The 26,080-nt window shown below is 34.2% G+C and overlaps 1 protein-coding gene across 2 annotated transcripts in view; it reads left to right on the forward strand.

Moving 5' to 3' along the window:
- The window catches only part of Klhl1 (kelch like family member 1), a 350,430-nt gene that overhangs the window by 275,888 nt on the left and 48,462 nt on the right, over nucleotides 1-26,080 (forward strand). For both annotated transcript variants that reach the window (XM_028756561.1, XM_028756563.1), the window contains one exon: nucleotides 2,356-2,580. In XM_028756561.1, coding sequence (XP_028612394.1) covers nucleotides 2,356-2,580 — 225 coding nt within the window. The remainder of the gene's footprint in view (nucleotides 1-2,355; nucleotides 2,581-26,080) is intronic.

Raw genomic sequence — 26,080 nt, forward strand, 5'->3', positions numbered from 1 at the left:
AATCCTCTTTCAGTGCTGGTGCTCCATATGCATTATACAATCTGTTAACCATCTGTTCAGACCATGTCCATGCTGCCAGTTTCTTTGTGTTCCTATGTGTATCAGAACTTTCATCTTTAGAATATGTTGCTTTTCTGCTGTCTTCCTTTACTACTTGGTTTTTAAAATCTTCTGCCTCCTCTTCTGTATAGTTCCTTGAACTCTGATGGGGAAGAATTTATCGAAATATCTAATTCAGAACAGAGTTGTTCCATGGTCTCTCTCATTCTCTGCAAATTATGTTGTGGGTGCTCTAAGTCTTTCATCTACAACAGGAGGAAGCCTCTCTAATAATGACTGAGCAAGACATAGATCTATGGGTATAAATGAATTTCATTATAAGTCATTTTATGTTCCGTTAGCAGAACAGTGCTATTTGAATTTTCCCTAGGCCCATGGACAAAAAAGTTTGAGTCTTTGACCATCTGAGAAATGTCAAGCATGTGTTCCATCTCTTGAGGTGTGTCTTAACTCAATCAGATAGTGGTTGGTTACTCATATAACTTTTGTGTCACTATTGAGTATATTGCAAGAAACTCCCATTGTATATTGAAAGAGTTGAGGCTGGGTTGATGTGTACCTGCTCCTCTGCTAGTATGAAAAAACTTCACAGTTCCATGAATATTAAGTAGTAGGGTTAAGGTTGTAAGTAGGCCCCATGTTTACTTGGCCATGTTCAATGAGTTATAAAGGAGAATAATGTCAGTCTGTGAAGAGCAAGCACTGTTACTGTACAAATGGCCAGTCAATCTTGAAATTATTCAATGATGCAATTCAACTCAGAAAATATATTTATAAACAATGAAATGAAATAGAGCAAATGCACTTCAATCTAAAAATATATTAGTTTTTTTTAAACTACACAAATACACACATATGCACATATATATCTGTAATTATTTAATAATGCTTCAATTTTTACTTATTTAAGATAATTCATAATTTTAGATTCTACACAGTTATTACAGTACTTTTTATGATAAATTGAGAGTAAATTGTATCATATTATCATAATTGGTAAAATTTTTGCTTCCAGGATATTCATATTTGTTCCTTTATTGCTGTTTATACTCTAAGAAGTTAATCAATACACTTGGAGATATATCCTTCCTAAGCAAAAATGGTTTCCTATATTGCAAATAAAATATAGCATTGATGTTTGAATGAGAGTACACAAAACTCATGGCTCATGTTTTAATATAAAATATTAGTGAATTATGGTTAAAAATGTGTACAAACATTGAAGAAACATTGTAAGCTCTTAGTTGTTTTGTGTTCTATGAGTATTTGTGAATATGTTCTAAGCAACCATGTTTTATATAAGTAGCAAAAACTAGTACTACTTTTCAAAGCCATTTTATCTTAGATAATTTCAATTTTCTGTTATGAGTTGTGTTATTTTATACATTTCTCAGACAAAGAGCCATTATTTAGAGACAATAATATAATTACTTAGGATATAATTATATTTTATATGTCTAAATATTATTATAATTCTATTCCTCAAATAATTTTAAAGAACTTTAAGTATCATGATAAATATCTATTAAACATCTTCCAATTGACAATTAAATTGAATTTATTTTGTTTGTGCAATGTATGTATTTGAACCTTCTTTATTACAGTGCATATGTAAAGGTCAAAGACAACATATAGCATTAATTTTTTTCTTTTACTCAATGGGTTATAGGTATCAAAAACACATCATCAAAGCCTACAGAAAGTACCTTGTATTCTGAGCCATTTCATAGACAATACAAGTTTTGTTTGATAGGTTTTAATCTATCTGGCTCTATCTATCTATTTATCTGTCTGCCTGCCTGTCTATCTATCTCTATCAATCAATTGATCCATATATCTATATATCTACCTACTTATGGCAAAATGCAAATGTAAAAACAAATGTTTCCAGCCCAGTCATGTTTGATTTAATTAACATATTTTTAATTTCAGAAATAGTTACAGATAGCACTCATAATTTTATCATTTAAAGGAATTCTCATTCATTTTTTCCAGATTATAAAACATACTTTAAATGACAAACAATAAGACAGAGATGTTTTAAAGTTTGACTGTTCATATCCAGCATTGTTACCATTAAATGAATAGGTTAACACTGGACATATGTGTCTATTTTGATCGCAAGACTTCACAAGAAGAGATAATAAAGTTAATGACTTATTATTACTTTTGTTTTCATGTCATGCTTTTCTTTAAGATGAATAGATGTGTCTACTGTTTTTCACATTCTAATTTACATTGTCTTGTTCATTGATTGACTGAGATTGATGACCATTTGATTTTACATTCTATCAGGGGCTACAACAATAGAGAAGTATGACCTGAGAACAAATCTGTGGATTCAGGCAGGAATGATGAATGGCAGAAGGCTTCAGTTCGGTGTGGCTGTCATTGATGACAAGCTCTTTGTAATTGGAGGTCGAGATGGCTTAAAGACATTGAACACCGTTGAATGTTACAATCCCAAAACCAAGACATGGACTGTTTTACCACCAATGTCAACACATAGACATGGTCTAGGTAAGGCCTATATTTATTTTTATATATTTTTAAAACTTTTCACTGAAAATACAAATGCACTAATATAAATTCTTATATAAAATGGTTGAAGTGGAACATAATATTTGAAGCTTTACAACATTTAATGTATTGTCAAATGAGTGTTATGGTATTAAGAAAGGAGGCCAATACAAAGGAGAGCTTCAGCTGTTCATAACACTTTTACAAACTCATACTCATATATTTGGTGTGAATAAAATCAAATATAGACAAAGTACTAAAGACAGATAATGTGCCAGTAGAGAACGTATTGAAGTCCATAGGAAAAATGCTTCCTATAAGTTAGATGAACTTAATATGGTTCTTCTTGGTGTGCAGGAAAGGTAAATTTAACTATTTTGGACTTAGTTTACTCTTCTTGAAAACAATATTGAAGAAGGACCTGCAGATTGGTGGCTTGAGCCAGTGTGACAGGTTTATTCTGCTCTGCCATGGATCATCTCATGGAATGAGGAAGAAGATTTGGAATTAGAATATCTAACTGAGAATCAAGTATTTAAACTTGTTGGACATAAGGAAGGGGAGCAGCCCTTGGGCTTGAGGGGGTTTGATGCCTCAGTGTAGGGGAATGCCAGGACAGGAAAGTAGGAGAAGGTGGGTAGGAGGCAGGCGTAGGAGGGCATGGGATAAGGGATTCTGGAGGGAAGTCCTGGAAAGGGGATAACATTTGAAATATAAATAAAGAAAATATTCAATAAAAGAAAAAAAGAAGAAGAAAGTATTTAAACTTTTTATTTGACTGTTTTAGAAGAAACAGTTAAATTCAATTTAACTTTGAACAATAATATCAATTATGAAATTATACTCTTCACTACTCAGTTCTATACATTTTTATATGAGGAACTGAACAAAGAGAATTTTGAATTTACATTTCATGTTATATGAATTACAAGAAGAATTACAAATTACTTCTTTCAAAGAGTTGACATACTAAAGGTATATTATGGCACATATTTTATGTATTTAGGACACATATACTAAGAGCATTATATTTTAATTATATATCCATATTTGAGACAGACATAGGAAAGAAGTTCTATAATAATTTGTAAATGGATATAAATAATATTTCTGCAGCAATATATCTTGTAATACACATATAAACACACATACACACACAAATACGCCCATTCTGCTTTCAATGTAAGCCGTCCTGCTATCAATGTATATGATATGAACATTAATCTTGAATAGAATGGCAAAGACACTGCGTTTCAATAGACCCATTTTCAAAGCCATATATATTGAAAGCGCATCAGAAATGTCCATATGGAAATAGACTGTAAGGTAAACTATCTGAGGCCAGTATCATACTAATCTGCAATGCAATGTTTCCCGCAGGATTTAGGTACCAAATAGCAAATCAAATAGACAAGACTTTTCATATCGAATTCTCTTCTAGCTTGTGCCTTCTCTGCCTCTTCCATAAATAAGCTGATATTTAGCCTCTTTGTCTTGTGATTTTTAACTATCTCTGTGCTTTTATTTCTATTGCTCACTTCTTCATATATGCTTTTTTTTTGAGAAAACACTCTTCCTCAGATATTCTAAAATGCAGAACTGCTTGAAATAATAAAATCATGACATAGAATCCCAAAGTCATTACATTTCTAAGCAATCTCATTTGAAATCCCCTTGTTTATGGTCAGCAGAGAGCTATGTAGAGAAAACAGCCTTTGATTTGCACATTCTCCCAAGATCCATTCAGATGCAGCAAGGATTATTGGGAAATAAAGTGTATATTGAGTGCTCGGATGAGGCAAGTATCCTTTCATGAACAGTCGAATGACAGAAAGCTCAGCATAGTTGTGATACCTAAATATAGTAAACATCCAACATTACATAGCTATCTTCTCTGTAGGTATGCTGCAATATTAATATTGCTTATTTAGTTACTCATATAAGTTTTATTTTTCTTCTCTGCCAGTTCATCCTGATTGATTAAGTTTTTTGAATTGATTGCCATTTACATACAGCACAACAGTTACAGCAATATCTTTATCTCAATTCATTTGGGTTTATAAAGTCACAATATTGTTATTTACTAATTAATTATATTTGCTTTCTTCTTAACAGTGTTAATACACTCTGTGATCCCTGTGAAGTTACTGTTTGACTCTTTAATTCTTATTCATTTATGGTAAATTCCCTCTCCCTAGGCATTTTCTAATTCTTCAGCCACCTCTTCATTCCTTCATTATTCCTGTTGCTCCTCCTCATACTCTTCCTCACCTTTTCCTAATCTTTCCTCTTCCTAGTCCTTTTCTGTTAGTTTCAGATTTTATCTGTCTTTTTAATGTTCCAATTCTTTTTATCAGTTTTGTCCTATTACATAAGTACACAGTTGTGTTTCGGAGTGTTTACAGAGGTGAGGTGGATGTAAGATAGTTTAATAAAATATGGTTAAATCTCTGGATCCCTTGTACTTTTGGTTATTAATAGTTCACATGAATGAAAGACTGATTCCTGAATATGGAGCACTAATCTTGAAATATGAAGTCACGTGGCTCACCTGCTTTTGTCTTTCAAATACAGACAACAGGAAAATCTTCATCTACTTCTATTAGCTCAAAAATCTATTTAGATTGTATTCTTTGTGACACATGACCTAAATTCAGAGCTCGCACATAAGAGCAGAACATAATATTTGTGATAGCTTTGTTGTTATACTGGATCATCAAAACAAAATACTACATACATCATTTTATTCCTTTTAGAAGTTTTAAGTTTAAGTTTTAAGTTATTGCCTAAATTTTCACATCACTCAAAACTATTGACTTTGTAATTTTTGTTCATCATTTAAAATTTATTTTGTGATATAATTATATATAATATATATGTATATTAATAAGTATAAAAGAAAATATTAAAGTATAAAATATAAATATATTAATAAGTAAAAATAAAAGTATATTAATAAGTATACTTTAAATACTACTCTATATAAAGTATATATGTATATATATATAGTATATAAACTATAAATACTACTCTCTCTCTCTATATATATATATATATACATATATATGTATATACATATATATGTCTATTTCACATTAAGCAGTCATTTTACTGCTTTTTATAAAATAGTATAGAGTCAGCCCTTGCTCCACTTGTTGGGGGACTCACATGGAGACTGAGCTGCATGTCTGTTACATGTGTAAGTTCTCAGAGCAGCCCATGTATGGTCTTTGGTTCGTGGCTCAATATCTGAGAATCCCCAGTGTTCAGATTAGTTTTGTAGTTTCTATCCACTTCAGGGCCTTCACTCCTTCCCCCAACTCTTCCATTAGTGTCTCTGACCAATAATGGGCTATGGAACTCTGCATCTGTCCCAGAACACATGGGATGGGGCGAGGCTTGCAGGAATCAATACAGGTGATCTTAGCCAAGACACCTTACAGTTGCTGTAACAGTTGGCATATGGAACCTGAAGAGGCTACCTCCTGTAAGCAGGAAGAACTCCCAGAAGAGGAATAAAGACACATACCTACCCGTAAAACTTTAGACACAACATTTTTCCTGTCTAAAATAAATTCAGGGACAATGATTTAGGAGAGACTGAAGGAATGGCCAACCAATAACTGGCCCAACTTAAGTCCATGGGCAAGCACCAATCCTTGACACAATTAATGATTCTCTGTTAGGCTTGCAGGCAGGAACCTAGAATCACTGTCCTCTGAGAGTCTATACTTCCTACTCAGTATTCCCTTATTACATGGATTTAAAGTTCTATCTGGGATTGTCTATATGAGCTTCTGTGAGCATTGCCAAATTTTAGTTGTTACACCATTGAAGAAAACCATAGTCATATTTCTGTAACCATTAATTACTAATAGTTTCTAATGTAAGTGTACTGTATGAAGCCTCTCCCTATACATGATCAAACGCCAGTGGTCCAAGCACAGCTGCAGGTGAGCCCAGTAGTTCAGAGGTCGTAACAAGTCCAGAATATATCCTTTGTAGCAGTCGTTTTGTCATCTAGCCTCTTTCCAATATGTGCTCTCCAGGGTTCTCTGATGCTTGGAGTGGGTAATATCCCTGGAATCCTGATCCATCCTTTTTCACAAAGTTCATTATTTACAACTTGTGTCACACAGCAAATTTTTCATGATCAAAATTGTTAAAATATGATATATAATAGCAAAATATTCTTTAAAATGATAAACATAAAATTTTAGTGAAATTTATGAAATAAAAATAAAAGTCAAGGACCGAATCACCCTCACTTGGTCTTCCTTCTTTATGGGCTTCATGTGGCCTGTGAGTTGCATCTTGGGCATTTCAAGGTTCTAGGCTAATATCCAATAATCAGTGAGTGAATACCATGTGTCTTCTTTTGTGATTGGCTTACCTCACTCAGGATGATAATTTCTAGTTCCATCCATTTACCTAGGTACCTCTCGAATTCATTGTTTTTAATAGCTGAGTAATACTCCATTGTGTAAATATACCACATTTTTTGAATCCATTCCTCAGTTGAAGGACATCTGGGTTCTTTCCAGCTCCTGGCTATTATAAATAAGGCTGCTATGAACATAGTTGAGCATATGTCCTTATTATATGTTCGAGCATCTTCTGGGTATATGCCTAGGAGTGGTATAGCTGGATCCTCGGGTAATGCTATGTCCAATTTTCTGAGGAACCGCCAGACTGATTTCCAAAGTGGTTGCACCATCTTGCAGTCCCACCAACAATGGAGGAGTGTTCCTCTTTCTCCACACCCTCGCCAACATCTACTATCACCTGAGTTTTTAATCTTAGCCATTCTGACTGGTGTGAGATGGAATCTCAGGGTTGTTTTGATTTGCATTTCCCTGATGACTAAGGATGCTGAACATTTCTTTAGATGCTTCTCGGCCATTCGAGTTTCTTCCCTTGAGAATTCTTTGTTAAGCTCTATACCCCATTTTTTAATAGGGTAATTTGGTTGTCTGGAGTCTAATTTCTTGAGTTCTTTGTATATATTGGATATTAGCCCGCTATCAGATGAAGGATTGGTAAAGATCTTTTCCCAATTTGTTGGTTGTCGTTTTGTCCTATTGACAGTGTCCTTTGCCTTACAGAAACTTTGCAATTTTATGAAGTCCCATTTGTCAATTCTCGATCTTAGAGCATATGCCATAGGAGTTCTGTTCAGGAACTTTTCCCCTGTGCCCAAGTATTTGAGGCTTTTCCCCACCTTCTCTTCTATTAGTTTCAGTGTATCTGGTTTTATGTGGAGGTCCTTTATCCACTTAGACTTGAGCTTTGTACAAGGGGATAAGAATGGATCAATTTTCATTCTTCTACATGTTGTCTTCCAGTTGTACCAGCACCATTTGTTGAAAATGCTGTCCTTTTTCCACTGGACAGTTTTAGCTCCTTTGTCAAAGATCAAGTGACCATAAGTGTGTGGGTTCATTTCTGGGTCTTCAATTTTATTCCATTGATCTTCCTGCCTGTCTCTGTACCAATACCAGGTAGTTTTTATCACTATTGCTCTGTAGTACAGCTTGAGGTCAGGGATGGTGATTCCTCCAGAAGTTCTTTTATTGTTGAGAATAGTTTTCGCTATCCTGGGTTACTCAAGGGAGCAAATATGGAGACAAAGTGAGGGACAGAAACTGAAGGAGGGGCCGTCTCAAGACCACTCCACCTGAGTATCTATCCCATGTGCAATCACCAAAGGTAGATGCTGATGTGGAAGACAGGAAGTGCATGCTGATAAGAGCCTGATATGGATATCTCCTCAGAGGCCTTCAAGAGTCAGACATATTCAGAGGCAGATGCTCACAACTAGCCATTGAACTGATCATGGGGTTCTCAATAGAGGAGTTAGAGTGAAGACTGAAGGAGCTGAAAGGATTTGTGGCACCATGAGGAGAGCAACAATACCAACCAACCACAGCTCCCAGGGTCTAAACCACCAGCCTGGGAGCACTTAGGGGGTTATCCAGGGCTTCAGCTGAATATGTAAAAATGGAGGGCCCTGCTGGGCATAGGTGGAAGAAGAGAACCTTGACCTCATGAAGGCTGGATGCCCCACGGGGGGGGAATTTTTTGGGGGGGGGGGTGGGGGTGGGGGGGGGGTGTAGGTAGAGGTTACATCCACAGAGAAGAAGGAGGAGGGGCGAGGGGATTGGGGGTTCCGAGGGGGTGGTGGGGGATGGGGTAAGGGGACAACATAGGAAATGTAAATAAATCATCCAATAAATAAATAAAAAAAATAAAAGTCAAAACATTTTCCCTTTTTTCTGATACATATATGAAAATCATAAGAATTCTTTCATTGCTTGAGATAATTCACAGTTTAAAGTATTTGATAGTTCAATAAATTAGTAAGTACCACCTACTAAATAACCTAGCTTGATATTGTCAAGGGAGCCTAGTGTCTGCCTGGAGTATGTAACTAATTAAGTCAATATGTTTTCAATTATCTACAAAATTTTATTTCAGTGTGAATGTCTATAAAACACGTGGTTACAAAAATTATATCTTTTCCATATTTTATATTGTATAAAATTTAATAAGACGGTAGATTGTACTTTGTATAAAGTTCTGCTTCTGGAAGGGTAAATTGGGTAGTATAATAACTGTTTAAAGTGCATTTTCTACATAATAGCAGACTACACATAAAACATATGGCAGTAGTTCTTTTGTTCTTATGTGATTTGATTTTATATGCAACCAATGCACATAATATTAGAGCAGAATTACTTACATGAAAAATTATTTGCTTTTACTTTTGAATTAGGAAATGGTCCTTTTAAACAATGTTTCAGCCAGCATTTTGCTCTCATTAACATAGACTCAATTTTCCCCAGAGACATCAGTTCATTAGTTAATACAGTTCTACTTCAGCACTGCATCTGAACAGAGTTGGGGCTACAAAGTTTGCCTATTTTCTCTGTTTTTGACATTATTCTTAATCATTCAAAGGTGTAATGAAACATTGTGTAACTCAGATTTTCATTCATCTCATATGAAGAACATAGAATTAAATTTTTAAAGGTTTTGTATTAAACATTTTTGTATTTAAGATATTTTTTTTACAACTGTGGGCAATGATTTTGAAGGCAGAAACAGAAGTCTAGTTTCCTCATTCTTACCCATCCCATGATTTTTATAATAGCTAAAGTTTCAAAGACTGGAATACCACTTAAAGAAGCATTAGCTGTGGAGGCTGATGTGTTTAATCTCAGTTTTCACACATATTTCTCATCATTATCTTTGTTGAATTTGAGTTTCATGGCATATATTGTTTTTCTGTTGCTTTCATCTGTTTATCATAATTATTTATATCAATTATATGATTAATCAATTTATATGTATGTAAATTATATTAAGTTAATTTTTTATTGTTCAATATTATTATTTGTCTTATTAACTTATAAGAGTACCTTGTAATATGAAGCAAACTAAGTGATTTACAAGGTAATCAGCTTCCAGAAAATCTTATATTACGTATAAGAACTGGGATGTTAATATTTTTTTCTGATATAAAAGTCATATTCCCTATTATACACCACAGCACCACTAGCTATTAAGGACACAGTATTTTAGCTTATAAGCATATGTTATACATTTACTTTAAATTACCAACCAATATACTAGTAACTTATCAATATAAAATATAAGAAATATATCATTATATTAAGTAAATTAAATTACAGGGACCTCATTATAAGAATGTGATGCCATAGCCGGGCGGTGGTGGTGCACGCCTTCAATTCCAGCACTTGGGAGGCAGAGACAGGCAGATTTCTGAGTTTGAGGCCAGCCTGGTTTACAAAGTGAGTTCCAGAACAGCCAGAACTATACAGAGAAACTCTGTCTCTAAAAACCAAAACAAACAAACAAACAAACAAACAAAGGAATGTGATGTCATTCTTTATCAATTCATGATGGATCAATTTGAGAAATGATTTAGCTTTAATATTTATTACTTGAATGTTATATATTGAAATACAAACAGAACTATCTTTATAAAAGACAGATAGTAAGATAAGTTATGTAAATAATAATTATGTATAATTATATAGAAATGTAGATTATATGTATATGTAAATGGGTATATAGATATATAGATAGTTAATATTCCATGATGTTATTGCTCATATATAATCTCCCAAACTGTCTTGAGAATAAACATGAACAAATAAAGCTGATGTCGTTGACTTTAAATACTTAAACTGAGTATGTATATGATTGTAGACATTTATGAACTTATTATGAACTAAACTTAATTTTCAGAAAGGCTGATATCTTACTCCTGAGTAAGAAAGTAACATGAAAATGAGACATCATCTGAGAGATGCTATTTTAAGCACACTGTATGACCTATAAAATGAATAGTCCAGAAACAGTCTTAAAAATGAGATGAAGGCAGAACAATGTCACTCAATTTGTTCCAAATTTTAATAACATTGGGATTATAATATGTCCCATGACATTTGTCGTTTGGAGAGGCAGCAACTTAGATGAGCAGAACATGACCTTGTAGAAACATCCGTGGATAAAAGCAATGATTTATTCAAGTCAAATACAAAGTGGGAATTATACAGTCATTACAATATTCAGTATCAAATCCAGTTGTCAAATGTCTGTTTCAACTTATGACAGGCAGCGGTTTTACCTTAGCTCATGATGAGTCTAGCTAATTTTCAGGGGCAGAGCATAAGAAAAAAAATAAGACACCCAGATCTTGACTGATCACCAAACATAAATAGTAGAGAGGATGGGAAAGATCAAGGAGAGAAGAGAATGGAAATTCTCAAGAAAAGACTTCTGAATATTTTAGTAACTCAGGTTGTCATAACACATGCTAATTTTTCCCAGAGTTTAACTAAGGTTTTGTATGTGGCCATAGTTTTGGAGCATTCTATTATGACCTTATAGACACATCAGTGAATGTTATGACCCATCTCTCTTAGAGGATCCATAGTTCCTCCATCATTCCTATGTGACTGTAGCCTCAGCTAGTACTCAGTAAGTTCAGTGCCATTAATTGAAGCTGCTGTGATTTCAACATTGACATAACATTATAAACCACATAAAATGTTTTTACAACACTACTGTCTTTCTATTCTCTCTGCATCATTATTTTTTTAATTTTTCAAAACCTTAAGAGAATGGTGTAAATATCTTATTTAGGGCTGAGTCTTCAGGCTTCTTTTGTTTTAACCACTTACACTAGTCAAGAGTTTTGGTACAAATTTCATTGTTAAGACACATTTCTTTGTCTACTGCTGAGAATAGCTTTTTTTTTATGTGTATAATTAAAGTATTTAGACTATATGTTATATCAACTGTAGAAGAATGTTAATCTAACAACATGGCTGCTCTGGCAAGGGATCACATCCAAAGACCTTCCAGGTATATGTGATCTAGCTGGAATGCTGTCACACTCTGGATTACAGTATGATCTGGCTGATCATACAGAGATGCTCTTTGTATACAGTTATAATCCCTAACAGTGAAGTTAAGGGTAGTTTGTAGATGCAAGCAGCTATGTTTGAAAGTGAGATCCAATTAAGGGGAAGTCAAAGTAATGAATCAAATAAATGCAACAAAACTAAAAAAAAAGTAAAATAAAGATATCATATCACAGTTGGTCAAGATATAGCAGAAGGAAAGGAAACAAAAAAGGGCACAAGAATCAGAAACTTACTCATTTGAATACTCAGGAATCCCATAAAACACTAAACTTGATGCTATAATATTGAGCAAGAAGACATTGTAGATATCTGTGCAGGACTTGGACATTCTTCTGACTCCATCTTTGTGAATTCATATTAGCTTTGTTCATGTGCTTTAGAGACTCCTTGGTGACTTCCATTCCCTCTGGTTCTTATGTCCTTTCTACTTTCTATTCTAAGGAATTCCTTTAGCCCTGAGGTAAGGGAATTGACAGATACATCCTATTTAGGACTGAGTATTAAAAGTCTTTCAGTATCTGCATAATATTTGCCTGTGGGTCTGCACCTGCTGCTGGAGGAAGAGTCTCTGATGATAGTTGAACAAGTCACTGATCTATGAGTATAATAGAATATTATGAGTATTAATTTTGGCAGGACATTTAAAATTAATTTAGATCAGGATTATTTAGTTTTAGACTAGGTCATTGAGCAATCTCGTCTCTGGTTTTTTGTCACCCAAGTAAGGGTTGGGTATGTGCTCCTACTCACTGAATGGGCTTAAGTCAAATCAATTATTTAGTATCCCCATAAGCTTCTTGCCACCATTACCCTAGCATATCCTATAGGCAATACACAGTATTAGATAAAGAGTTTGTGGCTGGCTTGGTAGTGTTATCTCTCTTTTCATAGTATGTAGAGTGTGTTTCTCCACAAAAGATGTGAGATATAATAGTGACAGCTCCTTATAGACAATGACTTGATATCTTCATCATCAGTGATTTGTATAGGTGTTGTCTTCTGCAGTGGGCCCTATTGCGAATTTCTGAAGAAAACCAAATGGTGGTGGGACCAGTTTGGGTTGGTTGTGGATTTTGATGGGGCTAAGGATATAATTTTTTGAAAGTATATTCAGGAGTTATAGGTTTGTGTTATATATTTCTATATTTTACTGTGTCTTAATTCCTTTTTTATTTTTGTGAAGAGACACCAAGGCTACTTGTTTGCATGCTTGTTTATATAATCAGAGGGAAAGTCCATGATGATCATGGCAGAAAACATGGCAGGGAACATAGTAGCAGGTAGGCAGGTATCTTACCAGGGCAGTAGCTGAGAGCTTCCATCTTATCCACAAGTTGGAGGCAGAGAGATTTCCATGAGCATGGTTGGGCTTCTGAGACTTCAAAGTCCTCAGTGGTATATCTCCAACAATACTATAACTTGTAATCTTTCTCTTAAGAGTTCTACTAGCTGGGAATCAAACAGTCAATCATATTATCCTGTGAGAGTTATTCTCATTCAAACTAGTAGGTATATGGCTGGATTATAAGCTACTCTCTACTTCTAGATTTTTATTTTCTTATGAGTCTTCATACTTATTTTCCAAGACCTTTCACTAATAGCTCTTCGAAGGTATCATAAGCCTTCCCCTTTCTCCACACTTCCATAATCATTTACAGTTATTTATATTGTCATACGATGCTATTCTGCTGGGATCTTTCGTTATTTTTCATGTTGACATTTAGTTTCTAAGCACCAATTGTTGAAGATGCTCTCTTACTCTCCTGCACATTTATTTTGTTTCTTATCACAAACCAGGTAAATTTATTGAGTAATTATTATTTTATTGTTTATTTAGTGTCGAGTGAGGTCTGGGTGCTTACTTTTATGCCATGAATTTGTATTTTTTGAGTGATCATTTTATATATTTACATTTTAAATGTTGTCCCCTATCCTGGTCTCCCCTCTGCAATCCTTCACCCCATTCCCTTCTTCTTTGCCTCTAAGAGGGTGCTCCCTACATACCTACCCATTCCTGCCTCACCCCTCTAGCATCATCCTTAACGAGGCAACAAGCCTCCACAGGATCAAGTGCCCCCCCTCCTATTGATGCCAGATAAGGCAGTCCTCTGATATGGATGTAATGGGAGCCATGGACTCACCCATGTATATTCTAAAGTTGGTGGTATATTTTCTATTATAGTGACATTTCCATGGAGGTTTATTACTATAGGTCTATAACGTAACTTGAAACCACAGATTCCAATATGCCCACAGGGGTTTTGTTGTTTTTTACTATATCCCGTGCCTCAATGTGACTATTAAAGTGAAGGGATGTTGAACTTTGTAAAATACTATCTTTGCCTTTGTGTGATGAATTAAATTTATTGGTGTACGTTTCTTGAACTCTCCCTGAATGCCTGTGATGAGTCTAATGTTATGAAGATGGTTATTTGTAGTTAGAGTTGCAAATATTTTACTGAGAATCTTTTTATTATGTCCATCAGGGAAATCAGTCTATACTTTTTTTCTGTGGGTTGTCTGGTTTTTATACCAAGATAAAATTTACTACTAATATTCTTAATTCTTATTAATATTTTTCTGTTCAATTTTAGTGTATATGACTTGTCCATAGGAGATAATAAATTTAGATTAGTTTCTGCCAGTGAAAGGGAAGGAAAGGTCAAAGAAAAGTCTAGTGATCATAGAATTGTTTATTAGTCAGTCAGAAAGAAATCATGAAAAACTATGCTCATAATCTGATTGTAATCTGAATGGTGTATCATTTCTTGTAAAGAAAAAAGGGGGAGGCAGTTTGCAAAGTTGGCTACAAGCACCAAACCACATTTTCTAAGGCTTGAATTCTAATAAAACATTACTGTGAAGCTTGTTGAAATTATAGTTTAATCTTCTAACCTACTGATAAATGGTGAAGAATGCTTGTAGAATATGTCTTCTCAATGCTCGTAGAGTATTTCCTCTCAGGCTTCATATCATCACTCATTTCATCTAGGGTCTATCATTTCTGTAATTAGTTATATTAAAGGAAAAGCAGTGATTAAAATGTTCAAAGTTTATTTTCTAGTTAACTCTGGTGGGGCAAGACAATTAACAAATATTTTTTATTCACCTTTCTTTGCAGTAACTTCTCCCCAAAATTTCTCTTAGAGTAGAGGTTACTTAGATATGAACATGGTTTCAATTGCTTCTATAAAGGAAATATGAAACTATTTCACATTATGATACATTTTAAAATAAAGAGAGGCAGCTTAGAAAAGAGAACTTACATTAATACAAACACTTCAATTTATATATATTATTTAATTTTCAATTATTTCACTTCACTATACATTAATAAATTTCAATATTTTGAATAGATTTTTTAAATTTTAGAGCACTTTTTCATTTAAACTACAACTCCATTACATTATTCTTTATAACATGCTTTTAAAATTTATATGTTAATTTTAAAATTTTTATATTTTATGATGACTTAATTATATACAAGACAATTCAACTAAATATTGTAAGATCTTCATTTTATCACTTTGGAGCTGAACATATTTAAACATCTGTTTTCTTTTTCATTGGTTATTTTATTTATTTACATTTCAAGGGTTTGGTGTCCCCTCTGGAATCTGCCAATCCCACCCTCCTCTCCCCTACCTTCTATGAGAGTGCTCCCCCACCCACTCACCCACTCCAGCCTCCCTGCCTTGGCATTCCCCTGCACTGGGGCACCAAGCCTTCACAGGAGCAAGGGCCTCTCCTCCCATTGAAGCCTGAGAAGAACACCCTCTTTAGCATATGCAGCTGGAACCTTGGGTCTTACCCTGTGTACACTTTGGTTGGTGGTTTTATCTCTGGGAGTTCAGGGTTGGGGGTGGGGGTCTGGTTAATTGTTGTTCTTCCTATGAGGTTGCAAATCCTTTAGCTCCTTCAATTCTTTCTCTAACTCCTTCATTGGGAACCATGTGCTCAGTCCAACAGTTGGCTGCAAGCATCTGCCTCTATATTTGCCAGGCTCTGGGAGAGCCTCTAAGGAAACATCTATATCAGGCTCCTGTCAGCAAGCACTTCTTGGCATTAACAAGAGTGTCTGGGTTTGGTATCTTATATGGAATGGATCCCCAGATACAGCAGTCTTTGGATGGCCTTTCCTTCAGTCTCTGATCCACACTTGTATCTGTATTTCCTCCCATGAATATTTTGTTTTCCCCCTTCTAAGAAAGACTAAAGTATCCACACTTTGGTCTTCCTCCTTCTTGAGCTTCATGTGGTCTGTGAATTGTATCTTGGGTATTCCGAGCTTTTGGGCTAATTTATCAGTGATTGCATAACATGTGTGTTCTTTTCTGTGCCCTCACTTAGAATGATACTTTCTAGTTCTATACATTTGCCTAACCATTTCATGAATTCTTTGTTTTTAATAGCTGAATAGTACTCCATTGTGTAACGAGGTCTTTCTAGCTTCTGGCTATTATAAATAAGACTGCTATAAACACAGTCGAACATGTGTCCTTGCTCTGTTTTAGACCACCTTTTGAGTATATGCCCAGGAGTGGTATAGCTGGTTCCTAAGGTAGTGCTATGTACAATTTTCTGAGGATCCAGCAGACTGATTTTCAGAGTGATTGTACCAGCTTGCAATCCCATCAACAATGGATATGTGTTCTGCTTTCTCCACATCCTCAGCAACATGTGCTGTCACCCGAGTTTTTAATATTTGCCATTCTGACTGGGTGAAGTGGAATCTCAAGGTCCCTTTGATTTATATTTCTCTGATGACTAAGGATGTTGAACATTTATTTAGTTGTTTCTCAGCCATTTGAGTTTCTTCAGTTGCTCTATTTAGCTCCTCTCCTGATTTTTTAGTAGGGTTATTTGGTTCTCTGGAGTCTAACTTCTTGAGTTCTTCATATATATATATATATATATATATGGATATTAACCCTCTATCAGATGTAGGATTAGTAAAGATCTTTTTCCAATCTGTTGGTTGTGGTTTTGTTCTCTGGATAGTATCTTTTACCTTAAAGAAGCTTTGCAATTTTATGAGGTCCCATTTGTTGATTCTTGGTCATAGAACATAAGCCGTTGATGTATTGTTCAGGAAATTTTCCCTTGTGCTCATGTGTTCTGTTCGAGACTCTTCCCCACTTTCTCTTCTATTAGTTTCAGTGTATCTGGTTTAAGTAGAGGTCCTTGATCCACTTGGACTTGAGTTTTATATAAGGTATGAAGAATGGATAGGTGTGCACTTTTCTACAGGAGCTGAACCTACAGGTTCCTGTCCTGTGTGAGTTCCAGTCTTGACTTCCTTTGATGATGAACAGCAATGTAGAAGTGCAGGCTGAATAAACCCTTTCTTCCACAACATGCTTCATGGTCATGTTGTTTTGTTCAGAAATACAAACCCTTACTAAGACAACACACAATCATAATTGTGCACTTAGCATAATAGAAAACAACCATAAGTACAGAAAGGAAAAGTATCTCCAACATGCTTCCTCTGTGGCATTCCATCTATGCTTTCATCATTTGATAGTAAATTTTGTTCAGGTTTAGTTGAGTTCAAATTGTCACGATAATTATCAAACATCTAAGAAGATTTTATCATTATTTTGCTGAAAAATATATAAATTGTTCTTGAATATTACAAGAAAATATTAAGGAGTAAAGCAACGGAAAGCAAACTAGCAATCATCACTGAAAATGATTTTGGCTGGAATTCTCTTATATATTATTTTCCCAACAATGTGTCACCACCAGGCCAGGCTAGCTTTGATTGCTTCAGCCTTCCTTAGGTGCACTGGGAGATAGGACAAAGACTGTCTGTTCACTGTTTTGGTTAATTAACCAAATTAAAATTTTAGTGACATGAAGTTAAAAGGATTACTGCTGAAAAATTGCAAATATTTTTTTACAGTAGAAAAACACTAAAGAAAAACATCAGTTTGGTGGACTATGTTGCATAATACTAATTCTAGAAGCGTCATTCAGTTATATATACCACTAGGGAATTCATAAATTATTCAAATGAATGAAATACAATACTTGCAATGTAATGAAATTTAACATCATTCTTTTCATATTTTTATTTTGTAACCTACACTGTGGCACATTCACCTGCTTTGCAAAACATTTGAAACATACTATTCTTCAAATCTTTATTTAAATCCACAAATCATACTTTTTCTTTCTCATTAAGTTGAAGAAAATGTAATAAATACTTGGTAACCATATGTGAGCCTTATTTTACATTTTTCTCTAGTTGTGATGAACAGCTATTATAATAAGGTACTTGGGAAAGAAACAGTTTATTTTATCTTATAAGTTATGGTCAATCATCTAGGAAAGCCACATCAAGAACTGAAGGCAGGAAATTAGAGCAGAAACCAATGAACAACATTGATTAACATCTTATTCCTATGTTCATGAACTACCTTTCATGTACAACCCAGGCCTACTAGCATAGAGATGACCCTACCCACAATGACCTAGGTACTTCCATATCAATTAGCCATAAAAAAAATCTCATAGGACTATCTGCTGGAGCCAGATCCTCAATTGAAATAGCTTCTTTCAATGTGACTCTAGTTGACAGATGAGGCTGAATATATATACTACTTTTAAACTTAGGGAGGGATCCATGGCTCCAGCTGTATATGTAAGGGTGGAGGGCTCTTTTGGGCATAGGTGGGAGAAGAGATTCTTGGTCTCATAAAGGCTGAACACCCCAATGAGTGGGAATTTGAGGGTAGGGAGTTGGGATTGGGGGGCAGGTAGGGGCACATCCGCAGAGAAGCAGGAAGAGGGGTGAGGGGATAGGGGGTTCCTGGACAGGGGGGCGAATGGGGTAAGGGGATAACATACGAAATGTAAATAAAACATCCAATAAAAAAATCTCTTTTCTTATCCCCCCCCCAAAAAAAAAGAAAATTGCATTAAGGGGACAGGATTTATGTCTTCTAAGGCATTGCAGACTCTCTTGATGCAAGGTTTGTTTTCTTGATTCATCTTTGTTTTAGTGTTTGTGTGTTAATTTATTTGTTTGTTATTTGTTTGTTGGTATTTTGAGGAAGGTTTTCTCTATACAGCTCTGAAACTTCCTACATAAACAAACCTGTCCTTGAACGTAGAGATCTGCCTGCCTCTGTCTCCTGAGAGCTAGGATTAAAGGCATGTACCACCACCATCAAGGTCTTAATTAAACACTGCATCTCAGAAAGAATCTATAACTATAATTTACATCTAGAGATTCCCCCATTAATGCATGTCCACTAGAATAGGAATATGATAACTAAAAATATAGGAAGAATCATAGAATTGGTTAATTTAAGTAAATTTAAGTCTATAATAACTAACAAGTCATGGTCAGTAGTTTGAAATGAAATATATGATACTACTAACATTTGAGGCACTAGTTTAAAACAAAAGGAAAAGATCAAGTTTTGATAAAATTACCTCTATGAGTAAATTAAATGGTCTCAATTTGAACTGTAATATCTGGAATTGTTTGGACTTATAGTGTTTATTAAGAAAATTTTTTCTATTTTGATTTTCAAAATATGAAGTGAAAATACTGTTAACATTATCAGTGACCTATGAAGATGGAGCCACAATTAAGAGCAAATTTTACTCTTACAGATCACTCTTAGATTGGCTCCCAAAATTCATGTTTATCTGTTCAAAATTCTTCACCTCCAGGAGAATCTGACAATTCTTCCCTCTGTAGGCATCTGTATTCACAGGCACATACCATACACAAACATACCTGTATTACACATAAACATAAAATGAAAATAAACCATTTTAAAACTGGACATTATATTTAAGAAAATATTCTGCCTATATAAAAGGTGTATGGCATATTTAATGAAATTTTATTATTGTGTGGTTTGTGTGCATATGTGTTCATTTATATGATGTGTGTGAGAGCACACACACATTTGTGATCTCCATAATGTGCAAGTGCAAGTAAGAGGACAACATTAAGAAGTTCATTCTCTCCTTCCATCATGGTAAAAGCAAGCATTTTTTTTTTATCTGCCAAACCATTGAGCTAGTATGATTACTTAATTAACATTGAATAATTTTTTAGTTATTCATATAAGTGCTCCATTACCAAAATATTATATTTATGGTGTTTCCAGGTTGATGGTATATTGTCTACTAAATGTTATGGTATAGTCTCAAAGGTAAGTAACAAAATAAGAATAGTATAAAAGGCAAGGAGGTATGTTTGACTACCTATAAAACCTGTATGAAAGATTTTATATGTTTTGTAAATAAATTAAAATTAGCTTTAATGAGCTAGAGTGGTTAATCTCCTGAAATATCACTTGTTCTGCAAGCATAAAATAACTGAGTTCAATCATCACCATACCTGGGTCTCATGGAGTACACTGGCCATTCTAATGCTGGGAGGATAGAAAAGGGTAGGTAGGACCCTTGAAATTTCTACTCAGTTACATTGCAAATCTTACCTATTTGTTAAGTCTAAAACCAGTTAAATTTCCTGACTCATAAAGAAGACGGGTTCCAGAGGAAAAAGCATTGCCACCAAGCCTGATAATCAGAATTGGACACCTGAAACCCACTTATTTAAAGAAAAGAATCAATTCTTACAAACTGTGCATTGAAATCTACTGGAATGCTATGGCAAATGTTCATGCACACACACATGCACTCATGCACACACACAAACATACACACAATAATATGCAGACATGCTATAAATACTTACCATTTTTTGTTTAAAATGAAATCCTGATGAGTGGTTAATTATTATCAATTGTCCCTCATAGTATAGGATATGGATATATATATATATATATATATATATATATATATATATATATCCCGTCTTTATCTTCTATCTACGCTTTCTAATATTAGCAATAATTTCCTATTGTTTCCAGAATTCACCTCAAGCAATGAGAACCAACTGGCACAATTTATTTTTAATGAGCTACTTTCCTTTATCTTGCATCTTAAATATTTTAGAAGCATGCTGACAGGCAATTATTTCATTTATTAACTCCTAGACATGAAGGCCAAGATTTCACTTTTCAATGAAGGAAATGCATCTGTCACTTCAGGCACCCACTGATCTGTATCAGTACACATTTATTTCAGCTGCTACTAGTCAACCATAGCTAAGAAAGTGGAAAAAAACAGATTTTTGTTTTTCCTAAGACAGGCCATCAGTAAAATGAATTTAGTGTTTATACATAAATGATGAGATTTCTTAAGTAATTGTTCATGAATTCATTATAGTGATAGTAATTCTACAACATGTGACTGTTAGTCCTTCTCTGGATGATAAAACTAGGTTCATTTGTGAGTTAAAATGTAAAGATATAATTTCATAACAGCAAATAAGTTACCAAATTTTGTTATCTATAACATTTTACTATTACAATGTTTAAATAAATAGCTAAGTTAGAAAAATATTTTCATTAATTTAAGATCATAATACTTTCTCATTGTTTTAAGATAAACAGAGTTATCTGACTGTCTAATTCACAATTTACATTAAAGAATGGTATTTTAAGAGGAATTAAGTAAGTTCAATGATTTACTACTTTTATAAGCACCGTACCTGGGGATGTGTTTAATTAAAGTCAAAGTAATAAAAATAATCATAAACAACAGCCTTGGAAACATCTCAGTGGCAGAATGATTGCATGAGGTGTTAAGTTTAATCATTTTGACAAAAGGTAAATAAATAAACAGAATGATTACAAACATTGAAATGAATTCCTCTTTCATCTTCGCTATATCCTTTCTTGCTGACTGCCCACTATTTTTCAATATGACTGGATGCATATCACTCAACTCTTTAAAATATCTGTTAAGTGTTTGCTCAATGTCTTGGAGAAAATGATGTACAAGGAATTGTGCCCTGGACCAGCACTTGATAGGATGCTGTCTTTTCAGAGAAGAAATCACATGAGGACAGATTTAGTTACAAAGATTTCTAAGCATCCTTGTAAGCATTATTAAATTGCTCCACCTCTGAGCTTCAGGTTCTTGTTCATCAGGTTACAGTAAAAATAAAACCTCATGGGGGCTGTTATGAAGATTAAGTGGGGATAGAGTTTAACATTATAGACACAGTTTTGTGACATTCAGTTGTTAGTGTTAATGTAAGACACAAGTTACTGTGACTTCAGATACTGACAGTCAAAAATAAGTTCACATTCAGATATATTCTTGGAAGAATAAATAATGGTCTGCATTCATCTCAATCTGTTGCAGTTTTGCTGTTTACCCTACTTCCCTGGTCCTTTTCCTTACTCTTCTTAATGCCTGCTGTAATATTACATTTACACTTATTCTAAAATACAGAATAGAATGACTATTTGAAGTTGTTCAAAAATTAATGTATTTATTTATTGAAATTAAAATTTGTTTGGAATATACTATAATGATGGCTTCTTCTCCCCAAATTTATTCAATAGTTCTCCTTGCCCCATCAAAACATTCTCACTTTCAGTCTGTCTAATAAACAAACATCTAAAGAATAATAATGAAATAGAATACAACATAAACAATCAAAGTGGAATAGGACAATCAAACTGAAAAAAATAAGGCAAAGCACAAGAAGCATATATAGACAGAAAGACACATCTTGCCACAATAGGAACTCCATAACTGTAAAAGAACAAAACTGGAAGTCATAATATATACACAAAGGAAAATCAATACTTTCAATCCATACTGATTAATGAAAAGGGAAACCATTTATATTTGTATCAAACTAAATGGAGAGAAACTTGAAGCAATCTCACTAAAATCAGGGACTAGCGAGTATGCCCACTCTCTCCCAACCTATACAATATAGTAGTCAAACATACAGCTATTAGAAAACAAAAGGAGGTCAATGGAATATAAATTGGAAAGAAAGAAGCAAAAAGAAAAACACTATTTGCAGATGATATGATATGATATGATATGATATGATATGATATGATATGATATGATAGTATACTTAAGTGATGCCAAACCTTCCACCAGAGAACTCCTAAACCTGATAAACAACTTCAGCAAAGTGGCTGGATATAAAATTAACTCAAACAAATCAGTAGCCTTCCTCTACTCAAAGGATAAACAGGCTGAGAAAGAAATTAAGGAAATGAAACCCTGCACAATAGTCACAGATAATATAAAATACCTTGGTGTGACTCTAACCAAGCAAGTGAAAGATCTGTGTGACAAGAACTTCAAGTTCCTGAAGAAAGAAATTAAAGAAGATCTCAGAAGATGGAAAGATCTCCATGCTCATGGATTGACAGGATTAATATAGTAAAATTGGCCATCTTGCCCAAAGTAATCTACAGATTCAATGCAATCTCCATCAATATCCACCCTCAATTTGTCATAGAGTTAGAAAAAGGAATTTGCAAATTCATTTGGAATAACAAGAAACCCAGGAAAATAAAAACTAATCTCAACAATAAAAGAAATTCTGGGGGAAATCACCATCCCTGACCTCAAGCTATACTACAGAGCAATAGCGATAAAAACAAACAAATAAAACAAGCAAACAAATAAACAATAACAACAAAACCATGGAATTGGTACAGCATCAGTCAGGTAGAATAATGGAATATAATTAAAGACCCAGAAATGAACCCACACACCTATGGTCACTTGATCTTTGACAAAATAAGTTAAAATCATCCAGTGGAAAAATGACATTTTCAACAAATGGTGTTCATTCAACTGGTGGTCTGAACCTGTAGGAGCTGATGTAGAGGCCATGAGGGATATTACTTACTGGCTCACTACCCTGGCTTGCTCATCTTAGTTTCTTATAGAACCCAGGACTACCAGCCCAGGGATGGTTCCCCCACAATGGGCCTTCCAACCTTTGATCACTAATTGAGAAAGTTCCTTAAAGCTGGATCTCATGGAGACATTTCCTCAAGAGAGGCTCCTTTCTCTGTGATAACTCCAGCTTGTGTCAAGCTGACACACAAAAGTAGCTAGTACACATGTATATGAGTTATTTAAAGATAATTTTCAAAAACCTATGAATCATACTTGGAATATAAACTGGTAGGAAATATTTAATGGATATTTCAAGTAGAATGCCTGCAGAAAAAGAATGAAACTTGAATCAAAATTTCATAGTTCCAAAGCCGCAATTCTAGAGCCATTTGAAAAATCACTTTGAGACTCAGAATCTGTAGGGTACACAGATACAGGTCTCCAGTAGCACGGCCAATGTGGAGAAGTATCATAGAGTGATAAAGGCAATATTTGCAATTTTATCCATGCATATGATCAGTAGCTGTGACCTGATTTCAAATTTATTCCCTAGGGACACAAATAATGAATGCCTACCATGTGGGTCCCAGTAACCAAGTAGAAAAAGTACACAACAGTCTCTGCACTCATATCCAGATATTTCTAACTCACTTTTTAAAATTTAATTACCATTCCCAATTTAGCCAGGCAAATCTGTCTTCTCCATTTATTTATTTATTTATTTATTTATTTATTTATTTATATTTATATTTTTACTTTTGACAACCTTTTCTAAAGAATATAAGGTTGCCAGGATTGAGATGGTATCCTGTTCTCTGCAGTCTCAGAGTGAAAAGTGGCTAGTCTTTGGTTATCTGACTTTGGGTCTTTATGTTCCAAATTCCATGAAAGAATATAAATTATAGATTAATTTATAGACAGTATATATTCTTGAAAAGAGGAAGAGAGATTTTTATGTAAGTAGAAACTGAAGACAAATGAATTGTTAAAAATTGTATGCCAGAAAATGTTTCTGAAATTTGTTATTTTTATAGCAAACATATGAATGCAAAACAGAGATCAAAGAAAACAAGAGTTAGCTGATCATGACTCAAATAGGAATCGAAGTGTCCCATGAGCACAAATTCAGATAATCTTGAAGGACATATTCCCATATGGAAGTAGACTCATGAAGTTTTTAGAGTTAGAGACCAAAAGAAACTAAAAAAATAATATTAAAATGTTTTATCACATATACTTGTATTGTTACTGGTATAAACTGCTACGACCTGGTTATAGCAAAGCAAGGAGGTTTCTGTAATTAGTTTTAAATATTATCTGATATACTTAGCTTTGGGGATGTCTAAAAATCTAAGTTAATACATTTCTTAGATTTTAACTGATGGTTGAAAAAAATGTGACACCCAACACAGAATTGACCAATGAACACATGAACTAAAGCTAGCCCAAGAAAACTTCACTATAGGTCCGCAGCATTTACAATTTCTGCAACCAGTTTCTGAAACAGTTTTATAGATTACGTACCATAAATGTAGCATTTCTAGGAACTTTAGAGAAATCTTTGTTTTCTTTTTTAAATGTCTAAAATTTTAAAATTATGTAACGGTTGAATATTTTATGAAAAGGCCATACAGAAATTTTCAGGTGATTTCAAAGTCTCCCAGGTATTCTGTGTACATCAGCTATTTATGTTCAATATATGTGGAACCTGCAAATGCATGAGGAAGCTGTGAGCAAGGGCACTTACTCACTCTGGTTTATAGATGATCATATTCTACCTGTAATCTTACAGAGGGAAGGGGACAGCAAGCAAGTTTTGTCCTTTACTTTCCAGGTGATCATATCACTTGGGGTCTGCTGTTTACTCTTCTTAGATAATCATATTCAAGTTTAGTATATTAATATGTAACTTTTAGAAGGACACATTCAGTCTATAAAGCCCATCAAATAATATTAGAAATTCCTTTCGACATTATATGTAATGGAATAAGAAAAACTGTGGCATACCTGTATGCTCACAATAGGGGATGACTATCTACAAGTATATTTGTTATCTTGGAGAATAATTCATGTTCATAAACAAGACAACAAATACTCTCTTTATACATACATGAATATACAAAAAAAACCACAAAGTGTTGTAAATTACACCTGCTTTTAGGGCCTTCTACTTATTGCTTCACGAAGTGGCTCTTGTCTTCCTCTTCTCATCCACATCTGGCCTCATGGACCAGGGTGTGTGTGTGTGTGTGTGTGTGTGTGTGTGTGTGTGTGTGTGTGTG

The sequence above is a fragment of the Grammomys surdaster genome, unplaced genomic scaffold (genome assembly GCF_004785775.1).
Source record: "Grammomys surdaster isolate TR1022 unplaced genomic scaffold, NIH_TR_1.0 126124, whole genome shotgun sequence".
NCBI classification, from domain to species: Eukaryota; Metazoa; Chordata; class Mammalia; order Rodentia; family Muridae; genus Grammomys; species Grammomys surdaster.